Source organism: Montipora foliosa, chromosome 6 (assembly GCF_036669935.1).
Source record: "Montipora foliosa isolate CH-2021 chromosome 6, ASM3666993v2, whole genome shotgun sequence".
NCBI classification, from domain to species: domain Eukaryota; kingdom Metazoa; phylum Cnidaria; class Anthozoa; order Scleractinia; family Acroporidae; genus Montipora; species Montipora foliosa.
Window position 1 is genome coordinate 24,952,894 of NC_090874.1, and position 26,581 is coordinate 24,979,474.

At 38.2% G+C, this 26,581-nt stretch overlaps 1 protein-coding gene across 1 annotated transcript; it reads left to right on the forward strand.

Annotated features, from left to right (window-relative positions):
* The first annotated feature begins 3,584 nt into the window (after nt 1-3,584).
* Nucleotides 3,585-25,799, forward strand: LOC138007034 (SH3 and PX domain-containing protein 2B-like). The gene is made up of 12 exons (XM_068853711.1): nt 3,585-3,732; nt 5,392-5,472; nt 5,715-5,790; nt 7,123-7,199; nt 7,962-8,056; nt 9,909-9,940; nt 12,898-13,026; nt 13,753-13,860; nt 15,563-15,677; nt 17,896-18,038; nt 22,502-22,569; nt 24,294-25,799. Exons 1-12 carry the CDS (start codon nt 3,661-3,663, stop codon nt 25,569-25,571), a joined length of 2,274 nt encoding a protein of 757 aa, XP_068709812.1. The 5' UTR covers nt 3,585-3,660; the 3' UTR covers nt 25,572-25,799.
* Nucleotides 25,800-26,581: the final 782 nt, after the last annotated feature.

Here is a 26,581-nt window from a genome sequence, read left to right on the forward strand (position 1 = left end):
TGTAGTTGGCTCGGTGTTGAATGAAACGGTGGACGGGTGTAGTTTTCTTCGTTCGTCTTTTCTTGAGCAGAGACTCGAGCGATAAGGCCATCGAGTTGAGTTTAGAGGCGTATAATGAAAAAAGTTCCGAGGAGTAAGAGTTTCGAAGAAGTTCCATATGATGACATAATTCCATATTCAAGGTGTTTATCTTATTTTTGTATTCTTTGATGAGGAGTTTCAAATGTTTGTGAGCAGCTTGATGAGAAATGTGTTTCCATTTGCGGTTGAACTGGTTGTCGGAGTGTAGTGGAGGTTTTCTTGGGTAGAGTGACGGTGGAATATAGTTGTTTTCTTTGAAGAAAGTGTAATTGAGAAGGTGGTGGTTATATCGCGTGAGCTTCAGCTGGATTCTTTTCGTTGTGTTGAACAGATTTGAGTAACGGAACTGTGTAGGTGGTGGATCCAAAAGGTGAGAGTGTCTTGAGTTTGCGAGTGTTGAGGTGGGACCAGGGTTTCGTTCAACATCCATACATATTGTTAAAGACAAAGAGAATATAAAAAAAACAAGCAACAATGAGTTACTGAAGCGGTGCTTACTGGTTTTCGTTGAATACGTGGATGATGATCTGCTTGATGTAAATATATGTTTCTGATAGAAGCAACCAATGCAAATTCTCCATGAGACGATGTCGATGCTCATGGCGAAGAAAGTGACAGGTAAAATCGGATCTTCGTGGAGATCTACAGTTGAGATTTTTTAAGTTCCAGAGTTTCGAAGCAAGCAACCGTGGACAATTTTCCTGTCGGTGTACGTTGGATCAGTGGCTTGATCTGATCGGCGTTATTTCAAGTTGAGAAACTAAATATTTTAAGCAAGAGCCGATACAACGTAGATTTGATTTTAGTGATGTACTATATTTCGGCTGGCCAAACCAGCCTTCTTCAGGTACAATGAGAGTTTACATTGAATTGCTTCTATGTACATATATATATATATAATAAATGGATGTTGACGTAATACTGGAAAAAATGTGATAAAACATGGCAGTTACAAAGATTTTGAATTCAAATACTAAGAGTCACGGAAAAATAACGGAAATCACTAAAATAATAAACTGAAATCTAATACGTTTCTTCGCGGATATTAAGACCGTTGGGATCAATTGTCCTGCCTTTTAAAATTAATGTTCAGTAATTTGAAAGAATTTGGCATTATTTCGGTGAGTTTCCAACTTTTGTAAGCCAATGACCCTAAATATGACGTCATCATGCTGCTATAACCACCCACCCATGTAATCACAGAGGACAGCCACAACACTGGGAACTTCATCCCCTACTCTTCTCGAATAGTGTGTGGGTTCTTTAAGGTCCCCCAGGGAACTAATGAACATGGAAGATATTTGTAAGACCGGGCCTACGGTTTATAGTCCTTATCCGAGAAGACTTGAAAATCTAACCATTTGCGGATGTAATTACAAAGACAGAACTATCTCCTCAGTTATTTAAAGACCCTGAGTGTTGGTCCGGCCGGAATCGAACTCACGCTTCCTCATGGCAGCCCGGTGCTCAACCAACTGAGCCACCGGTGCGCGGTGACCATTTAAAGAAAACTCTAAATTTGTTTCCGTGCTACGCAATTTGGGTATTTAATCGATGGTTTGATAATTTGTATTCGTTTTTGCATCCAGCCAAGCATGGTTTTCTTTTTATTTTGAAAAATGCTCTTTTTAAAGACATAAATGATACTGAAATACCCATAACTTTTTCAAAAAAGATGATTTGAATAAAATCAATGCTTAGCTATACTCTGTATATGGGGGTGAAACGTGCCATGTAAAAAAAATTTACGGAAATTTAGCTCTCTCTCAAAACCGGAAGTCAGCTCGTTTACGCATGCGCAGTTCATCTGAGAACGAGCGCTTTTGCTTGCGAGTGGGTTTTCTTGTCATCTCATGATATGATGACGTCAATTACCGGAAGTACGGCAACCGGAAGTGAGCTGTTTTCCCTTTTAACTTGTCTTGACACAACCACATTTATATCCCTAAGTATCTTTTCACTATTAGATACCCTAGGTTTAAAAAGCTGGGAGAGACCGCTATCCTGGCGTGCGAAATATTCCCTTCCGGTTGCCGACTGTAATATGTCACGCATTACTTTAAGCATTAGTGAAGTTGAGGTTTTCAAACCTTTGCAAAAACCGTAGACGATGTCTTGCACAACGTTAGAAGTGATAGATAGTGATCAGTCAAAATAGAGGTCAAGTAGACTACTGCACGACCGATATTCGTGTTGTTTTATCAGTCGTGCACTTGTCTACTTGACTTTCATACATGTTTTTCAAGCATTAGTTACTGAATAACATGGCGACAAAAAAGCAGGAGCAAAAATTCCAGGCCGGCAAAAGAATGGCACACATTTATTTCCGAATCATCATGAAACTTTAAAGAGAAGTGAGCGGGAGGATGGAAAAGCTCTGGAAAAGCTTATCGAGTAATGGCTGAAAGTTTGGAAAACTCGGGGACGAACCGTTGCGTAAATTTAATGGGGCTGTTTTTTTTAGAAATCTTTTTCTTACCATACGAACTTAAGTTAAAAATGAATGCATGCTTTTGAAGTTCTTTTCATTTACTTTCGTGAAAATAGAGCAGTATTTTCGTCCTCGTCCGCTTGAATAGTGCGGACCTGCGTGAAAACCACCAGCGATTAAATTTCACAAAACACACACTCCAGAAGATGAGCATGACGGCAATGGAGAGATATTATACAAAACACCAACCAAATGAAGATGACCCCTGCTTAAAACTTCGTTGCTATGCTCGAGAAAGGTTTTTTTTCGGTAAAAACCTTTCATCCCTTCAACGATCGATCCTCTCTCTTGGGTTCCAGTCCTTGCCCGACAGGTCACGCAAAAACGTGACAAACGAACTTTTCCAAGAGCTTTGCAAAATCACATCGATTTTACTCGTTAAGATCATCGGTGACCCCTATTTTTTAAATCACGAATCACTTACTTTACTTACTATCTACAAAATATGATGAAATGAAAAAATTCTCACCGTAAGAAGTTATCTTTTTTTAACATTTTCTTTCCTCGTGCCATCGAATTCCGGTAGTGGTTGCAACGGATAGAGCTTACGAAAACGCTCGTCGAGGATGAACTCTACTGTACCACATCCCTAGCGGCATACAATTATCCAAAAATCTCACTCCTAAAAGCCTATGCACGGAAACTTTCACTCCAACAGTTTATTTTTATGATTTCCGATGGATGAGCAGATGAGCCTACATCTCGCTATTATGACCGATTTCTCGAAATTAAGGCATTTTTCCACTGCCATTTTCTCCGAAACAAAGTCGGTGACCCCATTTTTTTTTTTTTTTTCATTTTTGGAGTAAGTACTTTATGACCTAACTCTAGGCGAGAGATGAAGAAAATCTCACCATAGGAAGATTTTGGCGCGAACGTCCTTAAGCTCCCTAATATTTTTGAATAACAATGATCGATCACAATGACCACAACCAAGGTTTTCTGAGCCCGTGAGACTGAGCACCCCAAGAAAACCATTGTTTTAACGAAAACCGCTGGTCAGCAACCTGGTTCTGCTACCTAAGTCCTGTCTGGGGTCTTCTGAAATGAGATGTAGTTGAGCAGTTTGAGTGAGTGTGCTGTATATAATGTCGCGAAGAGTCCTAACAGATGTGAAAATCGTCGATATTCAGAAACGGAAAATTCCTAGCAAGCATTATGTAAGTTAATTGATTAGTGTACTTTCTCAGGATTATCACATATGTCGCGTCGCATGATTGTCGCATGATTGATCATACTGGTTACATAGTCCAGTATCAGTCCAGTACAGAATAATAATAAGCATGCCTAAATGTCCATGTTACATTTTGTTCAAGTAAAAAGATAATACCGGTCGAGATCGCGGTTTTATGAATGTGGCGTTTGAATATACAAATTTTACGTTGTGAAGCTTCAAATTATTTCATCGATCCTCTTGAAAACACATTGTATAAAACATGTAAGCGTTTATGTACGATAATCGCTCTCTATCTCTCTTCAAGAATCAGACCAAACGAAATCCTTAATAATGATTATATGACTAAGATGCTAAGTGATTACAACAGTTTTGTTTTTGTTATCATTCTTGCCCTACATTATCTGAACTGTACCATTGCGTTGATAGTGTTAGAACGTGTGTGTGGCAGTAAAACGTTTGAAGACACCCAAAATCATGAAGGAGCAAAGTGAATCATCAAAACGCTTTCACTGCTTTGATGATGACTAATAAAATGAAAACGATGTCATGTGATGATGACTGACACGGAAGTATCATTCCAAGTGAACTATCTTTAGAAACTATTGTAACGCAACTGAAGAACTCATTTCGATTTGCAAAACAAAAACCAGTTTCCAGTTAATATAATAGTTATTGATTCAACAGAGATCTTCATTTGGATGATAATGTAAAGTATAATATCTTTCATTTTCGAGAAGAAAAGCAAGGATGTCACTGTTTGTACAAGATTTAATTTGATCACAGTGGAGACTGTGGCCATTCATCAATGGCCATTTCATAATGGCTATTTTTAGAGTAATATCAAATGTGTCTGCCCAATTCACCCCAATATTAATGATGTTCAAGTCCTGGAAGAAAATTTCAGGATCACTTTAACTGCTAGCTGATTGGCTCAGTGGTCATGAGCATTGCACCGGTGTGTGGACAGTCATGAGTTTGGTTCCTGTCAGCTCAACAACCAGGGTCTTATATGAGTAAGAAGAAAGGACTACCTTTGTAATTTCATCCACAAATGGTTAGACTTTCAAGTCTCTTTGAAAAAGCACGATAAACTGTAGGCCCCATCTTACAATCCTTGTTCAGCTTAGTGTGGGATGTTTAAGATCCCACGTACTAGTCAATAAGAGAAGGGCATGGAGTTCTGGTTGTTTTGGTGTGACCTGAATATGACTCCAATTAGCACCAGAAGGCACTGGAATGCCAAGAAACATTGCAATATTTAATATTATCAATTGATTGATTGATAGATTAGAATAAATTGACAGCAACACTTTGAAATAATTTTCTGATTAGGTTAGATGAGACCTGTCAAGCTTCACAGAAAAACAAGCTAAAAATTGAGAGATTTGATGGCCAATTGGTTTATAGAAATTGTAAGGATTCCAATGTATTAAAAATACAGTGTGTAAGATAGGTCTACTGGTTGACTTTGAGGAATAAAACTAGTAGCCTAGTAAGAAGAGGGACTTCAGTAGGAATATCATTGTAATTATTCTCTAAAATTGCATTTAAGCCATATGATTGTTTTCTATTTTAACTGTGACTAGTTATTGTCTTCCTTTATATCATTTCTTTTTAATCAAGAAAACAATATTCCTTGCAGGTTTATGTCATAAATGTCTCTTGGTCTGATGGAAGTGTCAATGTTATTTACAGGAGATATAGCAAATTCTTTGACCTTCAAGTATGTGAAATTGAATTTGTGTTCATTGTACATTATTTACTGGAACTGTAATATTTCTTTTGTCACTGTCCCATCATACAGTACAACTGATTTTGGAGGCTTCCTTTCATAAAACCAATGGATATCTAGTTCAGTAAGGCACCCCCATGAAAGTACAGGTGGTCACTGTTAGTTACATTTGCTATAGTTTATCAGTTTAAATGCATTCTTTTACTTACCAAGGTCATGTTATATCTGAACAGACCAAGCTTTTGGAAGAATTTCCTGATGAAGGGGGAGTAAGAGACCCTACAAAGAGAATATTGCCATTTTTACCAGGTGCAGTGCAAAAATTGTCACATACATGTAATAACTTATAATGCAGAATCACTAACTTGTCATTTTACTACAGTCTTTGCTAAGAAAAGACTTGATTTTATTGCCATTTGAATGAATCGAGCGAGATGGAGAGTGGGAGTTAGAGAGATTGCTGTCAAAGTGGGATAAACCCGGATCAAAATTGGATTGATGATGATGATAACTGAAACATATGTAGTTTTGGGTCTGTGTTGGTTAATGTGATTTTCTCTTTGATCAGCATTATTGGTCCTAGAATAGCTTTCCATGATTATTTTCAAGTAATTAAGCTTTCATCCAGGATTTATGAGAGACCATCCAAATTAGAGAGACTGCAGTGAGTGTTAATTGATTCCCAGTTCTCTAAGAACTTGTTTGCAAGCAGCCAAGCCCAAAGTGAAGTATGGATTGGGGAACACTATTTCCTGGATAAATTCCTATCAACATAGATGATTGCATGTATAAGACAACAAAACCAAAGGGAATTTTAGTTGACTTTTTTGCCTTGTTAGTACATTTTCCAATCAGCCAAGTACAGAAAGTGCATTAATTGCATAAATGAGCTATCTCTGAAAATATGAATGGATATTCCAGATAAATTATCTCTGAACAATGAACATAGAATGCATGGGATCAATTTAGCACTTTTAGCTTTGATAACAAGCCAGTTATTACTCATATAAAACTGATAAATTCTTGGTGGCAAATGGCCTAAAATTGGAGATTTTTACGGATGATGTGTACTAAGTCAAAGGTATTTTTGACCCGGTTTATGATTTTGCAGGAAATTAATGTAGATCTTACCAAGTGTTATTGAAATCCAAAAAGAAAATTGGGGGTATAACCACACATTTTTTTAAGATAATGGCTGAATAATAATTACTTGTAAAAAGCTTTAAAATACAAAGTAATGTATAGCATTCTTTCTCAAATTGAAGGTTAATTATCTCTCAAAAATCCAATTTTCTTTTTGAAAACCAAGAGTACTTACTAAGGTCTACTTTCTCTTGATAGTTTTAAACCGTGCAAAAATATCACTGTATTGCTAAGCATCACCGATAGGAAACCCATGTATCTTGAGATGTGCTAAACATACATGTGTGCGCAATAACAATAGTAGGTTCCGTCCTTAACTAAGTTCAACAAGTTCTTTTACCTTTTGAAATCAATTTGTAAGTATCACGTCAATGACTTCTGTGAACTGAAACTTGTATGTTAATGAAATAAAATGTAAACAGTGATGTGTAACAGCAAAGATTGTTTTGATGGAGTAAAGTCATTATAAGTACTTTAATTCTAGTGTTATTCCTTCAGGAAAAATCATTTTTGGAAGGAGCCATGTCCGAGATGTGGCACTGAGGAGAAAAGAACCAATCAGTGATTATTGCAAGGTTAGAATAAAATTGAAATAATGATAATGATAATTAATATAATGTGTTTAAAAATGTTGTGTCTGATTTGATTTTAAAAAATTATTTGGTTTTAAAGTGTTAAACTGAATTTTCGGTTGTAATTGCAGCCTTCTTCAAAGTAAAAATATGCACTTCTGAGTGTGTCAGTTTGTCATTTAAATAAAATCATTGTTCCCGCTGGGGTTTCATCTAGGTTTTGTGAACAGAAGGGAAAGGTTTCCGTTCATTAACTGTCTTTTGTAGAGTGCCACGATTCCTGGAAACTTCTGTCAATGCCAAAACTGATTAACCTCTTGTTCAGTATCTCATTTTTGTACATGTAAGCTCAGGGTTAAAAGCAAAAGAAAGTAACTCCTTAGAAAAGAGTTTTGTTTTGAGAGAAAAGCAGGGAAACCTATCAGAGGAGAGTGGGAAACCACCAAACGAAAACCTACATGCTTAATAATTGTCTGTAAACCGTTGTGTAAAAAGACTTCATTGTATACTCCTTGACATTCAGTGTAGACACAATGGATAGTCCAGACCTTGGTTGATTGAAAGGTCAATAGTTCTAAACAGCAACTAGCCACCATCAAAATCATCACAACTGTTACTGTGTCCACTTAAAAAATAAAATTACCTGTACTATTTGAATAGAATTTCAAAGGGCTGAAAAAACTTAGTCCCTTGTTGATTTGCACATCATTCTCATCTGCAACAACTTCATTAAAGGTTTGAATAATTATTAATCTTTACTCTCAGGATCTCATCTCATTGCCCCCAAAGATATCATGCTGTGATGTGGTTGTCAAGTTCTTTGAGCCAAAGCCAGACGACATTAACCCAGACGATAACGAGTAAGCATCATTACACACCAGGGTTAACTGCAGATTAAATACTGGGTTAAGTCCAATCAAATATTGCCATCATATTTAACTCTTTAGCCCTGTTTCTGCTTTTAACAACTTTGAACAATCAGTTGTTTACCAGTTAGTAAACTTAGTCTCACAAAGTAATGCAAGTGCATTAACGCCATATGATGCATGATTATGGGTTGTTAATGACTTTTCTTCCCTGTCACTGTGGACACTGCACCCAAAAACAAGTCTCTCTTTGTTCAATATTCTCAGTCAGCAAGAAATTAAAGTCTTATTAAGTGAAGTAAAATCATCCAGATGAGTGCCTTTAAATTTTTTGGTGTTAATTTCTTCAATATAGCACATTCTATTTAATACTGAAAGGGTGACCGACTAGTTCTCCACTCAATTTAACACACTGGCTGTAATAAGAATGAACTAAGATATATTATTAATACTGTCCTTGGCCAATATGCCTTCAGGTGCAATGTTTGAAAATGCACATTCATACTTCTTGCTAGTACGTTATTCACTTTATTCTCTAACTGGTGTTTACTGGGAGAGAGGGTATTCAAATATCAAACAATCTACTGTACCTTAACCCATTGACTCCCAGGGGTTCCCCATTGACTAGTAAAATCGTCTGGCGTTAGACAGAGTAAAATACTATAAAGTCTGGCCAGTTTCGGTCAGTTTGGATGTCGATTGACCTTGACAAATCCCATGCAGCTGTAATCAAGATGAACACTGTACATTTCTGTTGCTTTATTTAAGGAGTGTATCCCTGCATCGAGCAGTAATAGACCCCACATTGTGCAGGTTTCAAACATTAAGAGCAGTCTTTAACACTGTGCATCATCTTTGCTCAGGACCATATTCAAAATGTCAGATCATCTACATGTAATTACTGTGAAATATTTAGGCATTTTAATAGTCATGCAACTATTGTTGAAAATGAAGAATTGGGAAATTTTAAGAACTGTAATGCTTCATTCAATCAGGCCTTCTGATAGGGTGCAATGAAAAAATGCAAATTATGCAAAATTTGCAGGTCAGATTAAAGATTAGAAAAGCCAATTATGCGATAAATAATGTAAATTGTTTCTGATCAATTTTAATTAAGCTTGTTTTTCAAGGTTTCAGGATAACAAAAACATGTTTTTACTGCCCTTAAGACATTTTGAACATAAGGGAACAGTAATTATGGATCTTGATTGACTTTAGTTGGGATAAGTAAAAAAAAGTTAGGTCTTCTGCACCATTGGTGCACCACGTTAAAAGTTGAAAGGACACAGCTTACCGTACATGCCAAATGAATGATCAATAATTATTAATATTCCTGTATGCTACCACTATCCTCTTACACTTTGTTTTTGTGTGCAGTATTATATTTCTGAATAGATTTGCTAATATGAACAAAGGACGTGTTTGTGTTACACCAATAGGCAACTCTTTAAGAATGAGACTCGTATTAGGCCCCTGACATGCAAAATAACGCCTTGAACTTCGGTTAGGTTAGGTTCGGTTATGTTTACGAAATCGAAGGTACAGTAACAAAGGCTTTTTAGCCGTTTTCCAAGGTAAATCATCTTTAAAATGACGTATTTATGCAGGAACGCCTAAGAAACTTGTTGATTTATGTTTTATTTTATGAATTTTGTGTGTTCTTTTATGAATTATGCGATTTGAGGTCGATTGTGAGAAATCCCACCATCACGTAATATCAGAAGGCCTGTTCAATTGACTCATTATCAGAGTTAAAAGTATAGATTTATTGATAAATTATTTTCGTAAGCTCCTTATGATCACACTATGATAAATTTCAATAGATATCTTCGAATTTTCCTTCCAGGAAAGACAAGCGCAAGAAAGAAAAGGAGTCGGGTAAATGTAGAACAGGAACTGATAAGTTCTCAAGTACACGTACTGTAGTGTATGATGTGCTCTTGATGCAGCAGGTTTAAAACACAGGTCTCATATCACAGGTCATTCCTTACTGGTCATTGTTTTTACCTATACTAAACCAACCCAAAACCTTCAAATTGGCAAACCATAGGCCTTAACATCATTTTTAGGCCTATTGAGGCCTAAATAAGGCCTATGTTTACATGTAGCTTTTTAAGGATTAAACCACTGCAAAAACCGTGTACGATCAAAACTTGCTCTACGTTGGATCAAAATAGATCGTGACCGCACCAAAAAAAACTTTAAAAATGGAAAATATACTGCAAAGGTTGGTCAAGACAACGTGAACATAGGCGTTGTTACAATATTTCGGCTGGCCAACACCAGCCTTGAGGTTTATTGAATGGATAAATGCTTGTTACAAGATCTTTATATTTACCGGAAATGACATAAAAAGGCTACGTGATGTGTAAAATTAATAAAAACGGAAATGCATAAAAAAGAGGAAAGAGAATAATACATGATAACAAGATAAAAGAAACAAAAGAAAAATAAAAGGTAGCTAAACTAAATTACATTTCATCTCTTCTGTTAAGGCCTGCAGGCTCCAGTGTTTTACATGCAGCATTAGTTTAAGGATGGTGCCTACAAATTCAAAGTTATTTTTGCCCCGGTTTTTTGATTTTTGATTTTGACACAAAAATATCCCTGTGTTGGTAAGCATCACCGATAGGAAATCCGAGTATCTCGACATTCGCAGAACGTATGGGCAGTAACAATAGTGGGCACCGTCCTTAAAGATTTTGTAAGCAGTGACCTGAGTGTGTTCTAAACCTGTCACTTTTGATGTTGTAATGTACATGTACATGTTGTGGTTTAATTTTGTTCTTGGTTTGGATTTTTTTAACCGATTCTTTCTTTTCCAAACCAGTTTAAATTTTTTAAACTGGTTTTATTTTTATCAACTGTCTAAAAAAGGGATTTTTCCTTTTTTTGGGGGGTGTAGTTAAAAAAACAGGGGATTGCTTTTCTGGAGGGTCTAAAAAAGAACTAAACATCGTTTTTGCCTTTCTACTCATCTACCCCTCCATGATTCGCTCCAATACCTCTATCCTACCCCACCCTACTTTTGCCAGATATAAAATGAAGAACATTTTACACGTATAGTACTGTAACAAACAGAGTACGCTATATGAACAAGTAATGTACAGTACATGTAGACGCATTGGACACAGAAAGAACCGAAGAAAATCATGCCACCAAGAAACAGAATCTTACTTGAACAGAGTCTACATGTACATGTAGCGTACTCTGTTTGTTACAGTACTGTACGTGTAGAATGTTCTTCATTTTATATCTGCTTCAGCAAAAGATTGTACAAAAAATGACAGAATCTAAATGATAATGTACATACTCTTGTATTTTTGTTCAGTTGTTTAAAATACATATAACCACGATGAATGACACTAATGAATGTTTTTTTCTTCCTATTGTTTATTCGTAAAATACCAACGTTTGTCAGTTCACGTTATTGATTGACCATTTCGATTAAACGATTGTATGAAGGTGCAATTGATTGTGCGTCTCTATGCAAATTGCATTATTGTATGTCTCTAATACGCCATTGATTGTCATACTATGCAATTGATTTTCTAATGGAGTTAATGATTAACCATTGTGCGAGATTGAAAGTATATTTGTTACCTGTGATTGTCCAAGGGTGCAATTGTTTATCCGTTTATGCTATTGAATGTTACAGTGCATTTCACAAAACTTTTGACAGGCGATTTGCGAAGTTCGTTGTGAATTTCATAAGTTCGTTTCGAACTTGAGAATTTCACTACGTAGCTGTAAAGCAAATGGCGAACTTCGAAACGAACTTGGGAATTTCGCGCCGAACTTCGTGGGAATGAACACTGAACACTTATCACAAAAATGCGTTGTCCGCGCAAGCTGCTAAATACTGGTAAAGTGATTCCTGTCGAATAACGCTGAATTTCATGAAAGAATATAAACCAAGATCTTGCGTTACGCTGCGGCTGCATGTAGGCGACGGGACATTTTCGGGCAAACATTGGAACGTTATTCTTTACCAGTTTGTTTTGGATTTCACTGCTGTAAATGCTGGGGTGGTACATGTAGTTTTACAACAGTCCATATAAGTGATATTTCTTCATTTCTTGTCTTCGATATTTCCTCTGCGAACGAAAATATCAACAATTTTTTTTTTGGCAATGGTTTTCTGGGAAGTCTCTTTTCCTGTCCTATTTGAGATGGTCCTTTCCATTCTGACCAGCTTTCAATAATTTTCTGCCGAACAAAACTTGGAATTGCCTTTCCTTGCACGGTGAAGGCACTCATTTCAAAATAACAACCGAGAGCAATAGTGAAATTACTTCGCCAGTTCGGCGCGAAATTCCCAAGTTCGTTTCAAAGTTTGCCATTTGATTGACAGTTACGTATTGAAATTCCCAAGTTCGAAGCGAAATTATGAAATTTACAACGAACTTCGCAAATCGCCTGTCAAAAGTTTTGTAAAATGTACTGTAATATATACATGCAAATAACGTTATTGAAAGTTCGTTCGCGTTAATGAAGTTCATGGAAGTACTAAGAAACGTATATTTGCCGTATAGTTTCAACTGTTGACGTAAATGATTGATATTTTGCGTAAATGAACAGCAAAAGGTGTACAGAAAGATATCCAAATATGTTAAAATGGGCAGTATTCTAAAAAACTTAAACCAGTTTTAAAAAATTGAACTGGTTTGAAAAAAAATGAACTTTTCAAACCAAGAACAAAATTAAACCACGACATATAGTTATACGCATGTACTGTGGCTCTTTCTTTGCTTACTGTAGAAACAAGCATGGAACTAAATTTTATTGTACATTTGTATTACTTGTAAGTGTGGTTAAATCTGTTCTGTTGACAGTTGATAACATAAGTGGCCCTGTGTTACTGGAACAGTATGTAGCCATTGCAGACTACAAGAAGCAGAATCGAAATGAAGTTAACATGGTGGCGGGAGATGTAGTGGAAGTTATTGACAAAAATGAAAATGGTAATTAGAAAATTAAGTTTTCTTCGTTTCCTGAATGGCTAGCTTTACTTTATCAGATTCTTTGACTCTTTCCTGTCTCAAGGACAGCCCGGCCTATGCTATCATTTCCAGGGCCTTTTACATTGTATCTTCCCAAGAAGAAGAAGAGAGGTCCCAGAAACTAGATCTCTATTACCTCAGTTTTCATAAAATTCCTTGAGAGCTATCTTTAAGGTAATATCTCCAACAAGGAACCTTAGGTGTTACCATGGGAATGCCAAAACAACCTTCCAATGTATTCCACTTTTACCTATTAGTCCAACTACTGTACCTTAATTGTATTTTAATTTTGAGGAATGTTGCCTAAAGTCTAAATGTGCCAGTGGGGTAGAGTTAGGTTACACATTTGATCAGGGCAAAAAAACGGGGTTGAATATCATGATAACAGTCCATAGCTTCGTAACTCCACTTCAAATGCACACATGTATGGGATCAGGTTCACAAAGCTCTGACCCATTTTTCTTTTTTGCCTTTTTTTTTAAACTTAAAACACGGAGACTGCATGGGCCTTTTTGAAAATAACGCATGTACTTTTATATAGGAAACAGTGCAAATATTAATATCAAAACAGTCCCTTGTTTGGAAATGACTTTTTGTGCCATTAAGTGAGGGGCAGAAAGATGAAGCTCTTTTCTGGAACAATAACTTATCAATATCTTCACAATCCGTACCTCTGTTGTTTCTTAGGTTGGTGGTTTGTTAACGTTGATGAGGAGCAAGGCTGGGTTCCTGCAGCTTATCTTGAGAGAGAGGATGGAACAACGGATGAAATTATAAATCAGACAGAATTGACAGGTAACAGACTCTGCAATGAGGGAAATTAAGAAAGTTGAACAACGTAGACTGCGGGTAAATGTTAAAATTTACATTACGCTTTCACAGTAGGGGTGACATTTTTCTTCATGCTTGTAATAAATTCGTGTCCAAGGAAGCTGTAACAACAAAACCTTTAAGAAGGCGAGTTAGGGGGTGTTTACATGGTACCCGTAAGACTGTTGTTGTTAAGGATCTTTCTGGTTGACATTCCTTTAGACACATTGTTCACAAATAATAATCTATCTTCCGTAACTGTAAAGTAGTAGTATCATCAGTTCCAGGGGTCAATGGATCAAAGTTGTTTTTAGAACTGTTTCGTGTACTAACTTCTGAACTGCCAGATACAAAGACAAAGACAATTTGTTCTTATTGGAATGAAAGCTCACAACAGACCCAAATGAGGAACTCCACTGAATTGCAATGAACTCGATCTTATTCTGTAAGGAATACCGTTGTGATGCTCCCATGAGTTCTGTAAAGACCTTTCAGGTTAGATGGAAACAGCTACAAAACACTGTAACATTATTGTTTTCCACAAAAACACGCTCGCGAGTGTTTCCAGTTGTGCCTTTTTTTTTCTAGATTCAGGTCATTTTGGGATTTTTGAAACTAGTCCTGGTTTTGAGGTGTGCCTTCGTTGTATAGCTTTTTGATACATGCATACATGTGTTTAGATGAGGCTATGGAAACACGGAAAACGCCCTCTATTGCTTAAATGGAAATCGTGCAGTTTAAAATTAAGGGGAACTGTGATGTCTGATTATTTGCCATCTTTCCTTCATCTATCCATGAGCGCATTCACTAGCATTTCTTGCATTCCATAACATCTGATTGAATAACACTTCACTCTGCGTCATGGATTTCACCAAGCCACCTGATGTCAACATCCATCAATTTTCCACAGTAATCACAAACATCTTGAACATTTCATTTTATATGCTGTTTGACCTGTTTGAGGCCGGAGGCCGGACGTTGCGTCCGGTTGTTTACCATTTTACGTCCGGTACTTTTACGCTACAAAATTTTAAGACTCATTGACTTCTTTTTTCCTTGGTGTGAGCTAAAGAAGAAACACAAGACAATCCTTCAAACTAACAAGAAGTCACATCGCCTTATTTTGCTTACTAAACACTCTCTCTCCGCTATAGCATTTTCTTTACGCGACAAGTTTATTTTTTCCCTCAATCTGTAAACAGCATTTCCGGTGGTTTCAGACCTCCTTGAGGGTTCGCTTTCAGTGCACTTGCAATCAGCCTTACAATGGAAAATAGTCGTGTCCGGCACTTTCATTATTAAACCCGTTACTTTGAAAAAAGCTATCGAAAACCCTGAGCAGTAATGTGTTTGTTGAAGCATTTGCAAAAAGCATACTTAATAACAAATCAATGGACCCCATGATTGTTGTTTTGATTCGTGCGTCGGACCTGCCGGGTGTAATTCATGTAGACGCCGTATGAATTTTAGAACTCGTACCCGGATGAAACTCATACTGATGTATGATCATTGCCATAGTTAGTCATGTGATTTGTGTTTGAGTCCGGCAGTGCGCCAGTAAGGCATTCATATATAGCTTGTGTGGAAAAGACCGTCTTGTCAACAAAAAGCGATGTCTCCACTAAGGTTTTGGAAATTATTAATAGGATCTCTTACATTTGCTTATGTTCAATCTTTCATTATGCAGAGAAATATATCACCACTTCAGCTTATAAAGCAGAGCTTGACGATGAAATGTCGTTTGAGATTGGTGTGTTGGTGACTGTAATCGAGAAGAACTTTGATGGATGGTGGCTTGTGCGGTGAGTTTCAATAAGTTTCATTGAAAATCGAAGGCGTCGGTGTTTAATCTAGTCTGCCACGCAGTCGTTTTCAGGGGAGTCGTATTTCACTTCCTCCCCACAAAGGAGACGCTGATGCGGGAGGAGGTGGAATACGACTCCCCTGAAAACGACAGCGTGGGAGTTTATGTTTAAGGTAAATTACAGTTCCAAAACTGTTCACAAAGCAGCCAGGTGAACAATCAAACATAGTCTTGCTTAAAATGAATCCAACTTCAAAAGTTACGATTCATTTTGGCACTCTTCTTCGGGGGTGATCTAAAGCTGAACATGAGTGTATCGAACAAACCCATCGTCAGTTTGGCACGCGTTTAAAGGAATATCAAAGAGCAGTATTCCCTTGCGAAAAGGAAACTCAGCGTTGTCGGAGCATGCTTACCAAACCAACCATACAATTGGGTGGAGTAATTAACAAATTATCATCACCACTAACCTGGGTACTATCAACGCCTTTGTTTGGAAGACTGGCAACTTAATTCCGCCCATAAATATGTACTTTAGTACGTGCGACTTGTATAGTATGCTGTTTGTTATTAGTTGATTTTATTCTTTATGTACATTGTTGTATTGTTGTGTTGCAAATAAATAAATAAATGAAAATAATAAATAAATAAAAATTCCGCCCACGCTCCTTTGAACCGTGATGATGGCCGTCTGAAACCTGACACCTATTTACACCTCATGAATAGGAAATGACGTTAATTAGTGAGCGCATAAAAGGACTATTGTAACAGCTTTAATAAAACACCCCTGAAGAGGACACTTAGCAAGAGTGTCGAAGCGTCGGGTATAAATCGCCTTCGTAAATGGCGACCATCTTTACTTTCTTTTGTATTTATGTTAATTAGACCTATTACCCTCATTTTCAAACAAAAATTCTTTTGAAATTTGCTCCTCGTAGCGAGGCTAGAAAGGCTTATTAGCATTAAAACAGAAGAATATTTATATTTGGCCGCCATTTTGAAAGAGGTCTGTTGAATAGACCAATTTCGATATATTAAAATTCAGTCGAAAACAAAATATATCATCTCGAGGCTCTGGGGAATAAGTATAAGGGTTTGTATGAGTTTATTCCCCAGAGCCTCGCGATGATGCCTTTTGTTTTTGTATTAGTCTCCTGTGCGTGTATGCATTGTGACTTGTTTAACCTGGGGAAGAGTACAGTGTAAGGGTAGAAAGGCGTTTTCTTGAGGTGATAGGTATATCCCTACTTTCATTTTTTTCGTTCAAAATCTACAGATTTGGATCAGTTGATAATTCCTTTTGCGGTGTAAAATCTGCCAATTAAAAAAAATCAGCAACGCGGGAAATATGTTGTGTGAGAATTGTACTGCCCAATAACCAATATTTGACGGTATCGTGTGTCATCGCGTTTTTTTGTTTTTTTTTTTAATTGACTCCCTTGATTTTACTTTTGTGTGACAAAAAATGGAAAAGATTTGCATTTTGTAGTTCTTTTACCGTTAGTGTTTTTCAGATTTGAAATATTAGAGAAATAACTTGAGATCGGAGTCTTTTGCACCTTTTTTGACGCATTTTACGATTTTGACGGATATTTTCCGGGAAACATGATAAGATTGACCTTGTCTATGCTTCCTTCATCGTGTAGCCACGCGTTTTAACGGGCGTTTCATTTATTCGCAACAAATTTTGGCCGAGCCAGTTGGGCCCTGGTAACTAATGACGTCAAAGAAGTAGCTTAATATCATCTCTACAGAAAGAAATGTGCAAAAGTGTAAAATAGAAGTCTTGTTGAAAATCTAGAGCTAAGTCTTTATAGAAATGTCGGACGATAGTTACCCTTCGGATGCCGTGAATGTTCTGACGATTCAGAGTGGAATTACATTCTTTCTTTGACGTCATTAGTTACCAGGACCCAACTGGATTGACCAAATATTAAAGGCCCGCTGAAACGCGTGGATACACTTTGAGGGAAAATTTTTTGAAGTACTACAGTCCAGACACTATAGATATTTAAACAAAAGTTTAAAAGCGGTGAAAAAAATAAGGATCATAGGTACTTTAAATAAAGTTCCTTTCCTTTCCTTTCCTTTTGAATAACAAATAAGAAATGACAATTTCTTTTGCCGAGTATTTCTCATGATTTGCGCCTAATTTGCTATCGCACAACTAACTGAGCTTTCTCGTTTAGTTTAATGTTCTTATCCATTTTTTTTAGATATCAGAATTGTGAAGGGTGGGCCCCTGCTATGTACCTCAAGAAACCCAGTCCCTCTCAGCTGCAAGCTATAGGCTCAAATTCATTAATAAGGAAGGACGGTGCAAGCACAGCACGCGGGCAGGTTGTTGCTAAGGCACCAGGTAAGTGCGTTGTTGGTTTTCAGCAATGCTGAAGATCTGCACGAAATTTACATATAGGATGTTGTGAGAAGCAGGCTTGTCAGTCTGTAATCAAAACTTGTTTTGCCCCTTTTTCTCTGGTTTCATTTTGTTTTCTGTTTTCTTAATTGAATAAGTTTTTCAAATGGTCTGAATAGCACAAGTGCTACTATAGCTGTTATTGCAGTTGAGCCCACGTGTTCGTTTCAGAGCTCGCGGAAGCGAGGCTTTCGGTTCAACATTAGATCATATAAACAGAAGAGTAAGAGATTTAGCACGCAAAATGCGAAAAAATTATTGAGTTCCTATCCAGAATCTGTTTTTTCTCAGAAGAAGAGAAACAACACTTCCTGGATGGAAGCTACCTTCGATATTTTCGCGCATTTGGGTAACACGTCCATATGCTACACAGTGCCTTGCCGTACTTCCCACGATAAGATTTGGCCAGACAAACCTCAATTTACTCAGACAAGGTGAAGGAAACAGTCAAGAATCAAGAAATCGCATAGTCCTTGGATAAGAAAATTTCGTATCCAAGAACTATGCGATTTTTTTGATTCTTGAAAATTTCTTATCCAAGGACTGTGCGATTTCTTGATTCTTGACTGTTTCCTTCACCTTTTCTGAGTAAATTGAGGTTTGTCTGGCCAAATTTTATAATTCTTGTTTTGACCCAAAAGTCCCGTTTTCGCGCCTTCTGAAGCTATCGCCCTTGAGACGTGGGCTCAACTGTAAGAACAGTTATTATTTTTAAAAATGCAACCACACTTTCGAGTTGAAGGAACATGTTTCGATGTTTCAAACATCATCACCAGCCATAATGAGTATAACAGTAAAATTTTACAAGATGATCCTTATATATAACTGTCAATACAATGATTCTTTAATCTCTATTGATTACTGAAATGTTGGTTACAAGCAGAAAAATTCAAATTAACCAGCAGTATTGTAGAAAACACAACTGACATAACGTAAATAAAAGTTTTAAAGTGTATTGCGAAACCAACATGATCAACTTTGGTCAGTTTTAGTTTCAAAAAGAATTTCTTAATTGAGATTTCACATGGGCATTGATCGTCGGTGCAATTACTATGGACCAAAAATAAGGATGCTCCGCGCTAAAGCGGAACCGTGTGGTCACTTGTTCGGTTCCTGTTGACAACGGTGATCTACATGACACATATGGTACTAAATTGCCGTCTTTGCTACTGCAATTTGTAACATTGCCTGGGCAACTCTTATGTAAGTTTGCACTTACCGTAATATCCTTTATTATTATAAACCGCGTTTTAACCGCGCACCGGTAGCTCAGTTGGTTGAGCATCGGACTGTCATGCGGGGAGGCCGTGAGTTCCACTCCGGCCGGACCAACACTTAGGAAAAAGGGGTGTCTTTGTAATGATATCTGCAAATGGTTAGACTTTCAAGTCTTCTCAAATAAGGACTATAAACCGTAGACCCCGTCTCAAAACATTTCCTGTTAATCAACGCTGTAGGTACCCTGGGTGCCAGAGGAATTTTTTTTTCAAGGTCGGAGAGAACGCTCATGGGACGTTAGAGAACCCACACTGTTTGTGAAGAGTAGGGGGTAGACCCCCGGTGTTGTGATCTTCCTTTCACATACGTGGGTGAGATCAAATATGGACTGATAGCGGCTACCAGAGGCGCCTTTACAAGCTGACGATCGATCTCACCCCAGAGAAAGAATTGTACACCGCCATGAAGCTTTGAGATATGTGGGAATAAGAATCGTGAACCATGACTATACTAGACGCTCCATGAGCGTAAACTGGGTTGCCTGTGGTATCTGTTACAAAAACGGAAGGCACTGAGTTGGGTGGTATTGAACTGCAGCATTCCAGTTAAGGACGGTGCCACCTATTGTTATTGCGCATTTGTTCTTCGCGTCACGCAATCATTTTGTCACGCACTGATTATATATTTTTCCGAGTTTTTTCATCAAAATGCCTCGGAAGATTTATGCCCCGTCCACACGTATCCGGAGATTTTTGTATCGGCAAATTTTTTTATGCGGATACACCTAGCGTCCACACGTGTCCGCCGTATACGCTCGGTGTATCTGGAGATTTCTGTATACGCTCTCCAGAGTGGAAATTTCTGTATACGCTGTGTATCCGGATACGTGTGGACGCTCGTATCCGTATATTTTTGTATACGCCGACGTCTCAGTATCAGAACCAGTCTTTTTCCGCGCGAGATTTTCCAAAATGGAGGCGAGCAGAAACGTTGTGTGTTCAATGCTACTAGGACTACTTTCAAGCCTAATAGCGTGTCTCGAACTAAATGTTGCAATGTTAAATCTAAACTTTAACTACTTGAGAACGTCTAAGCTCACACGTGTTGAAACCTCAAGTAAACAAACAAGAAAGCCGCGAATTTGGCGCCAAAATTATCGCAGGCTCAGCTTTCTTTGTAATGTGCATGCTCTGTTGACTAATCCTTTGAGATGTCTGGATACGAATCGGATACGTGTGGACGATCGTATACGATTCGTATACGCTACGTGTGGACGCAGATATTTTTGTATCCGCATGAAAAATTGGCGGATACAAAAATCTCCGGATCTCCGGATACGTGTGGACGGGGCATTATTCCGTTGCAGTGCGAAACACATTTATCTTTTAGCAAAAAACCAAAGAAAAGAAATCATAATTGAACAGTGTTGACAACGACATATTAGAAAAGCTAGAAACAATGATCGATCGAAACAGGGCTATTTATCATCAAAATTAAGAAAAACCAAATGTAGTAACTGTTTCAAATAAGACCGCACAGGGTCTGGGATGAATACTTTGTGTGCAATAATTATTGTTCAAAAAATCACCACGAAGGCAAGCATTTGCTTTTGGTTTGTATAATCGGCTGCCGCCAAGACCGACAAAAAGTAGAAAAAGATCGAGGGGCGTCCAATAATAGACGTAACAAAAAACTAGTTAACGAATTTTCGTGGGCTGCGTCTAAATTTCGCAATTTTCAAGCTTCAGAAGCAAATGTTTGACAGAGAATATGAAATTACAAAAAATATTCCACTGATACATCGTTTAAAAATCTTGCCTATTTCAATAGACCACTTTCGATATATGAAAATTCAGTCCCAAATAAAAGGTTTCATCTCGAGGCTCTGGGGAAAAAACTCATACAAATCCTTATATTTATTCCCCAGAGCCTCGAGATGATGCCTTTTGTTTAGGACTGCATTTTAATATATCGAAAGTGGTCTATTCTTGGCTTTCACATGACGTCACGACCGCCATGTTGGTGCCCCTAAACAAAGAAAAGGCGGCCATATTGATGCCCCGACCAAATCCTCCGGGAATTTAACTCTGTTATTATGCAAACGCTTCCTTTTGTTTTCGTTGAAAAACATGGCTGTTGGTCACGTGAGTGAAAACCAGCAATTGCGTGCGCGCAAACAAGAAGCACAACCCCGGTGTTACAAATCACATGCAATTAAATAAATTTCTCACAGTTTAGGGTCAAACCATTTTCTGAAAAATCTTTTCCGTGAATAATGAAGCACATTTCCAGTTATTTTTTTACCTGAAGACTGAGAAGAGTTCAGTACAAAATAAATGTAAATTGCCAGACAGCTGAGTTGCGACTTCAGTAAACACAGATTCATTCAAGGCGTTCCATTCCTTCAATGTTTGTTAAACGCATACAGAATTCAGTGTTGTACATAAAATCACAGTTAGTAAAATATTAGAAACAAAGCTCACTTTGCATTTGATATCCGATGGCGAAAGATGCAATGTTGTCGAAGACCATTACTCGTCGCTTTTAAGATTCCAGACATTCAATTTTCACAGCCTGCCTTGTTAATCCAATTGGCGTTCCATTCTTGAGCTCCATAAGGGTATATTTTGTTTAAAGATCCACTAAAACTCCATTCGCGTTAAAATGACTTTCGACGCCATTGCAGGTTAATAAAATATTATACTGTGCCCACTGGATAAAATCTACGCATTTCTACCACCCCATGAAACCTACCAAGAATACGGACAGAAGAGCGGGGAGCGACAGGAAAGACTTTTCCCGACACGGAAAAAAATAATAAAACGGACAAATTATACGCAGTTTTCGACTGGATTGCCATATGGCAACCCAGTAATTAGTGCACGGGAATAGACCATACCGAATCAGTCCTCATGAAGTGTTACTGTCGTTACAGTCTATCATTTATTGATTTGGTTATGAACAATAAGGGGGAAGCGGGGCTTGTTTTAAAAGGGGGAAGCATTCGACATAACGTGTTTTATTTTTGTTTTCCCAGCCAAAGGCAAGCGGGCCAATTGATGGTTGAGACCTTTTCGATATTCAATACACCGTGTGAGCTGATATCTCTGCTAGCGGGGGTGGGATTGGTATTTACGTCTGCTCTTTTTTCATTTTGTGACTGTTGACTTTGTTTTCTTGTCGTGCAGAAACAAAAATTCGCGGCGATCAGTCAACGAAAATGAAAGGTCGGAAACTGCCTCCTCGAAAAAGTTCGGTGAGTTTTGTATTGTGAACTTATTGATTGAAAAATTATGCTCCGTATGCTGAGCTCTTTTGTCCTTTGGCAAGTGTATAATTTGTTAAACCACACCGTGAACGCAAACAAGGGAAATAATAGAAATGTCAGCTCAATGTTGTTGCTAATTCACCAGCCAAGGTACACTGGAGTCAGCGAAAGTGGTTTAAGAGCTTAACCGTTTTCCGAGGTAAACGCGGCTTTTGGTTAAAGTGCACCTAACCCCAAAATATAATTGTAGCTTGAATAAATCTCCATACTGTTTGAAGTTAATTGGTGAAAGAATTTTTCGATTTGGGTGAATGCTCGATTTTCTACGTCTAGTAGAAGTTGAGAAACATTTTGTTCAAGTCCGCGACCTGGGGCGAGTCGAGCTGTGACGTAGAAAGGAGAACCGCGTGAGAGTGTTTCCCGGTGTTGTTTACTATTTTCACAGCTTTATTCTGTTAGCTTTTGGAATTCTTCTTTTTTTAACAGCACTGAATGAAAAACACACACTCCAAAGTCGTCCGTCCTAAGCCATCTCTTGGAAATGTCGACGTTTTGTTCATCGCCCAGATCAGCTGAACGAACAAAATCTTCACGCTTTAAATGTTCGGAACATAGCACTGAAGATTGCGATGGTTGCCATTTCGCTCGCTTCAGTCGAACAAAATCGACCCATTTCTTCCTTCTTTTCTTGGCTTCTGTACGATCGTCGTTGTAGAATGGCAACTTATGAAGAGAAATACCTTCTTTTAAATTTCTCACGTTGCTGCAACCAGCAGCAATACATCTCTTTGTCATTTTCTGGACTACAACAGTGGACCATATGCGAACTATGTGAACTACGTCAACACACTCGTTCTCCTTTCTACGTCATAGCAACTACTAGCCCCAATCCTCCCGTTACTCGGACTTGAACCAAGATGGCTGCCATTTAGGTGCGATTTTTCAAACTTTGAGGGGCCATAAAAGATACTAGATTTGAGCAAATCTAATAATTTTTTCACCAATGTACTATAAAAAATACGGTAAATCATTTACTCCAACTAAAATTTGGGGGGTTAGGTGCACTTTAAATAAGGTACGGTTTGCGAGACAAATTTGGCACTGAAAGAAAGGATGATTTTAACTGGATGCTGAATTATTTTCTTCCTGGCTGATTTACACAGCTCTATTTCTCCAGCTACTCCGGTTATCTATTCTCCTCAAAAACCAATGATTGATTTCAGTTGATTTAAATGATAATTATAATTAGTAGGCTAAGAGCCACCTTGGTAGATGCACCCTCACTTCCTCATCCATCCATCGCTCGCTCACTCACTCACTCACCCACTCACTCACTCACTCACTCACTCACTCACGCACTCACGCACGCACGCACGCACCCACGCACGCACCCACTACCACCTAACCTTCAGGGACATTCCCGTCTCTGTCTTCAAAGCAGTTGATTCGGATTCATTCAGTGATGAACTTAGTCAAGGAAGCATTTTTTAAAACTGTGTTCCGTACAACGAATTGGCTTTATTTTGAGGGTCCTACTAGTACTGGTTTTTTTCTCGCGCGAGTGCGTAACAAGAGTTACCAGGTGCACTGCAGTGAAAGTTGCTTTTGTAAATTACTTTGAAATTCTCACAGCTGATTATTTCTGGTATAAGTATAAATCTGGACTATTGCGCATCTAGTTTCTAATTTCCTTAATTCGTCATTTTGCAAAGGTCAAAAGGTCTATACACAAGCGACCCCTCCACGTCACCAACATGTCGTATGAGCAAACTCTGGAGTTAGGCGCCGTTCGTGCCCCGAAGTCACCAGAAGTTGAGTATTTTACAGTTGGCGACTTTCGTTCACTGGGTATTGAGGGTGCTTTAAATTTCGGTGAAGGTTTGTCAGTTGAAGTTCTTGACAAATCTCCTAATGGGTGGTGGCTGGGAAAAATCGGGGGCCAAGAGGGTTGGATACCATCGTCTTATTTAGGAAAGAGAGGAAAGGAAAGACCACAGGAAGAAATCCCGGCTGCATTGGAAAAACAACAACAACAGCTACAACATTTTGAGACACAAAGTGATTTCAGGAAAGAGAGTTCCTCAACAAACAACGCATCAATTATTTCAAAGACGTCTGACATTCTTGGAACATTTGTAACTTTGGCGGACTATGACGGTAATTTTGCTGGAAGCATTTCATTTAAAGAAGGGCAAATCGCACGTGTAGTAGACAAACAAGATGGATGGTCATATGTAAAAATACATGGAAATGAAGGATGGGCGCCGTCTAGCTACCTGGCTGCCAGCTCGGAAAAGAAATCCGCGCCACCGAGACCTGTTGCTCCGACTAAAAAACCTTTCTTCAACGGTAAATCGGATCTTCAATCAACCGAGCAAGAAAAGCATGTTAGTGTGGAGAAGTCTCGGCAAAGTAAGCCTGGTACCGTACAACATGTAGTTCCGAGAAAACCAGACCGTCCAGGTAGACCTCAAGTAAAACCTCGCACAAAGGTTTCCAGCAAGGATGCGACACACACACCATCAAACGTACAATCAAAATTTGTTGCGGATAAAAATAAAAAGATGTGCAAGTCTTTGGAGTCTTTCGTCTCGACGGAAGGCGAGAGTTTGTCGTTCCACAAAGGTGACGAATTCGAGTTTTTGGAAGATTCTGGAAGTGGCTGGTGGCTCGTTAAAACAAAGGATGGTAACGAAGGATGGGCTCCCGCTTCGTACTTAGAAGTAGTTAATGTAAAGCCATCGGTACCTGATAAGCCAGTCAAACCTGTGAAACCGGCTAAACTGGACCCACCACTGGCAACCAAGCAGACAGAGAAGACAGTTTACGTGGCCTTGGCAGAATACGCTGATCAAGATGATAGTGAATGCATTAGTTTCAAACAAGGTGATCGAATGGAAGTTCTACAAATGGACGAAGGAGGCTGGTGGCTTGTAAAAATTGGAAATAGGTCAGGGTGGGCTCCTTCAAATTACTTAAAGCCCTTGTAGTAGAATGGTAAGGGTTAGAGAATATATCTGGAGCGTTGACATCGACGATGCCAACGGAAACGTCACTTCCCGAAAATTATAATTATCTCCTATTTTTCGTGTTGAACAATGTTGGCCGCAAGCAACTTACAATTGGATCGGTAGTAGTACAACTAAAGTCTCTGGAAGATGCTAAACTAGCTCATTTTACCTGATTTTGCTTTTGCATTCGACGGAATAAAATTTATTAAAATGGCTTCCGCGCCTGCAGAAACGGAGGAAAAAAACCTCCAACGCCAAAAACACTAAATTGGCAATTTAGTGTTTTGTGGCGTGGGCGATGCCTTCATCGCCATTTCTTGAAATTGATATTTTCGCCCCCTGGGTACCGGTTAGGGGCGGGGATTCCCAATTGTCGTTTGAAAATTGACCATACATATATGCGTCAGACAGAGTAGAATCTGCAAGTGGTCCCCTTTTTAGGGACAGGGTGTTAGTCGGTTTTTGACTGGATCCTCATCAATGAGTAAAATTTGTAAGTGGTAGAAGGTATAGTTCCAATTCTCAAAGTTTCAAAGGAGTCATCTTTGATTTAGTTTTGATATTTGTCAACCAAAGCAGTCCTTTCTACTCCTTTACATTGGTTAAAGGATAATGAATCCTAGACGTCACATATCAGGGGTTCCCTTAAGGCCTGGCCAAATGATAAATGTTGAGCATTACGTGGTGGTCAAACAATATCAAACATCCTTTCAACATGCTTGACCAAACATAAGACGCATGGAAGATGTCTGTGGTCTCCATATATAGTCACAATGCGTGTGCACTATTGCAACATATTGGTTGAGACCAGCCAAACGAAAGAAATGTCATGAAAAGATGTTGGATCGAATGTTTAATGTATCAAGCATATTCCAACATCATCCAACATGATTAATCGTCCAACGTTTATCGTTTGGCCTGGCCTTTATATTTCACGCTGAAATAATCCATTTGGATGCAACTTACAGATATATAATACGTGTGATTTC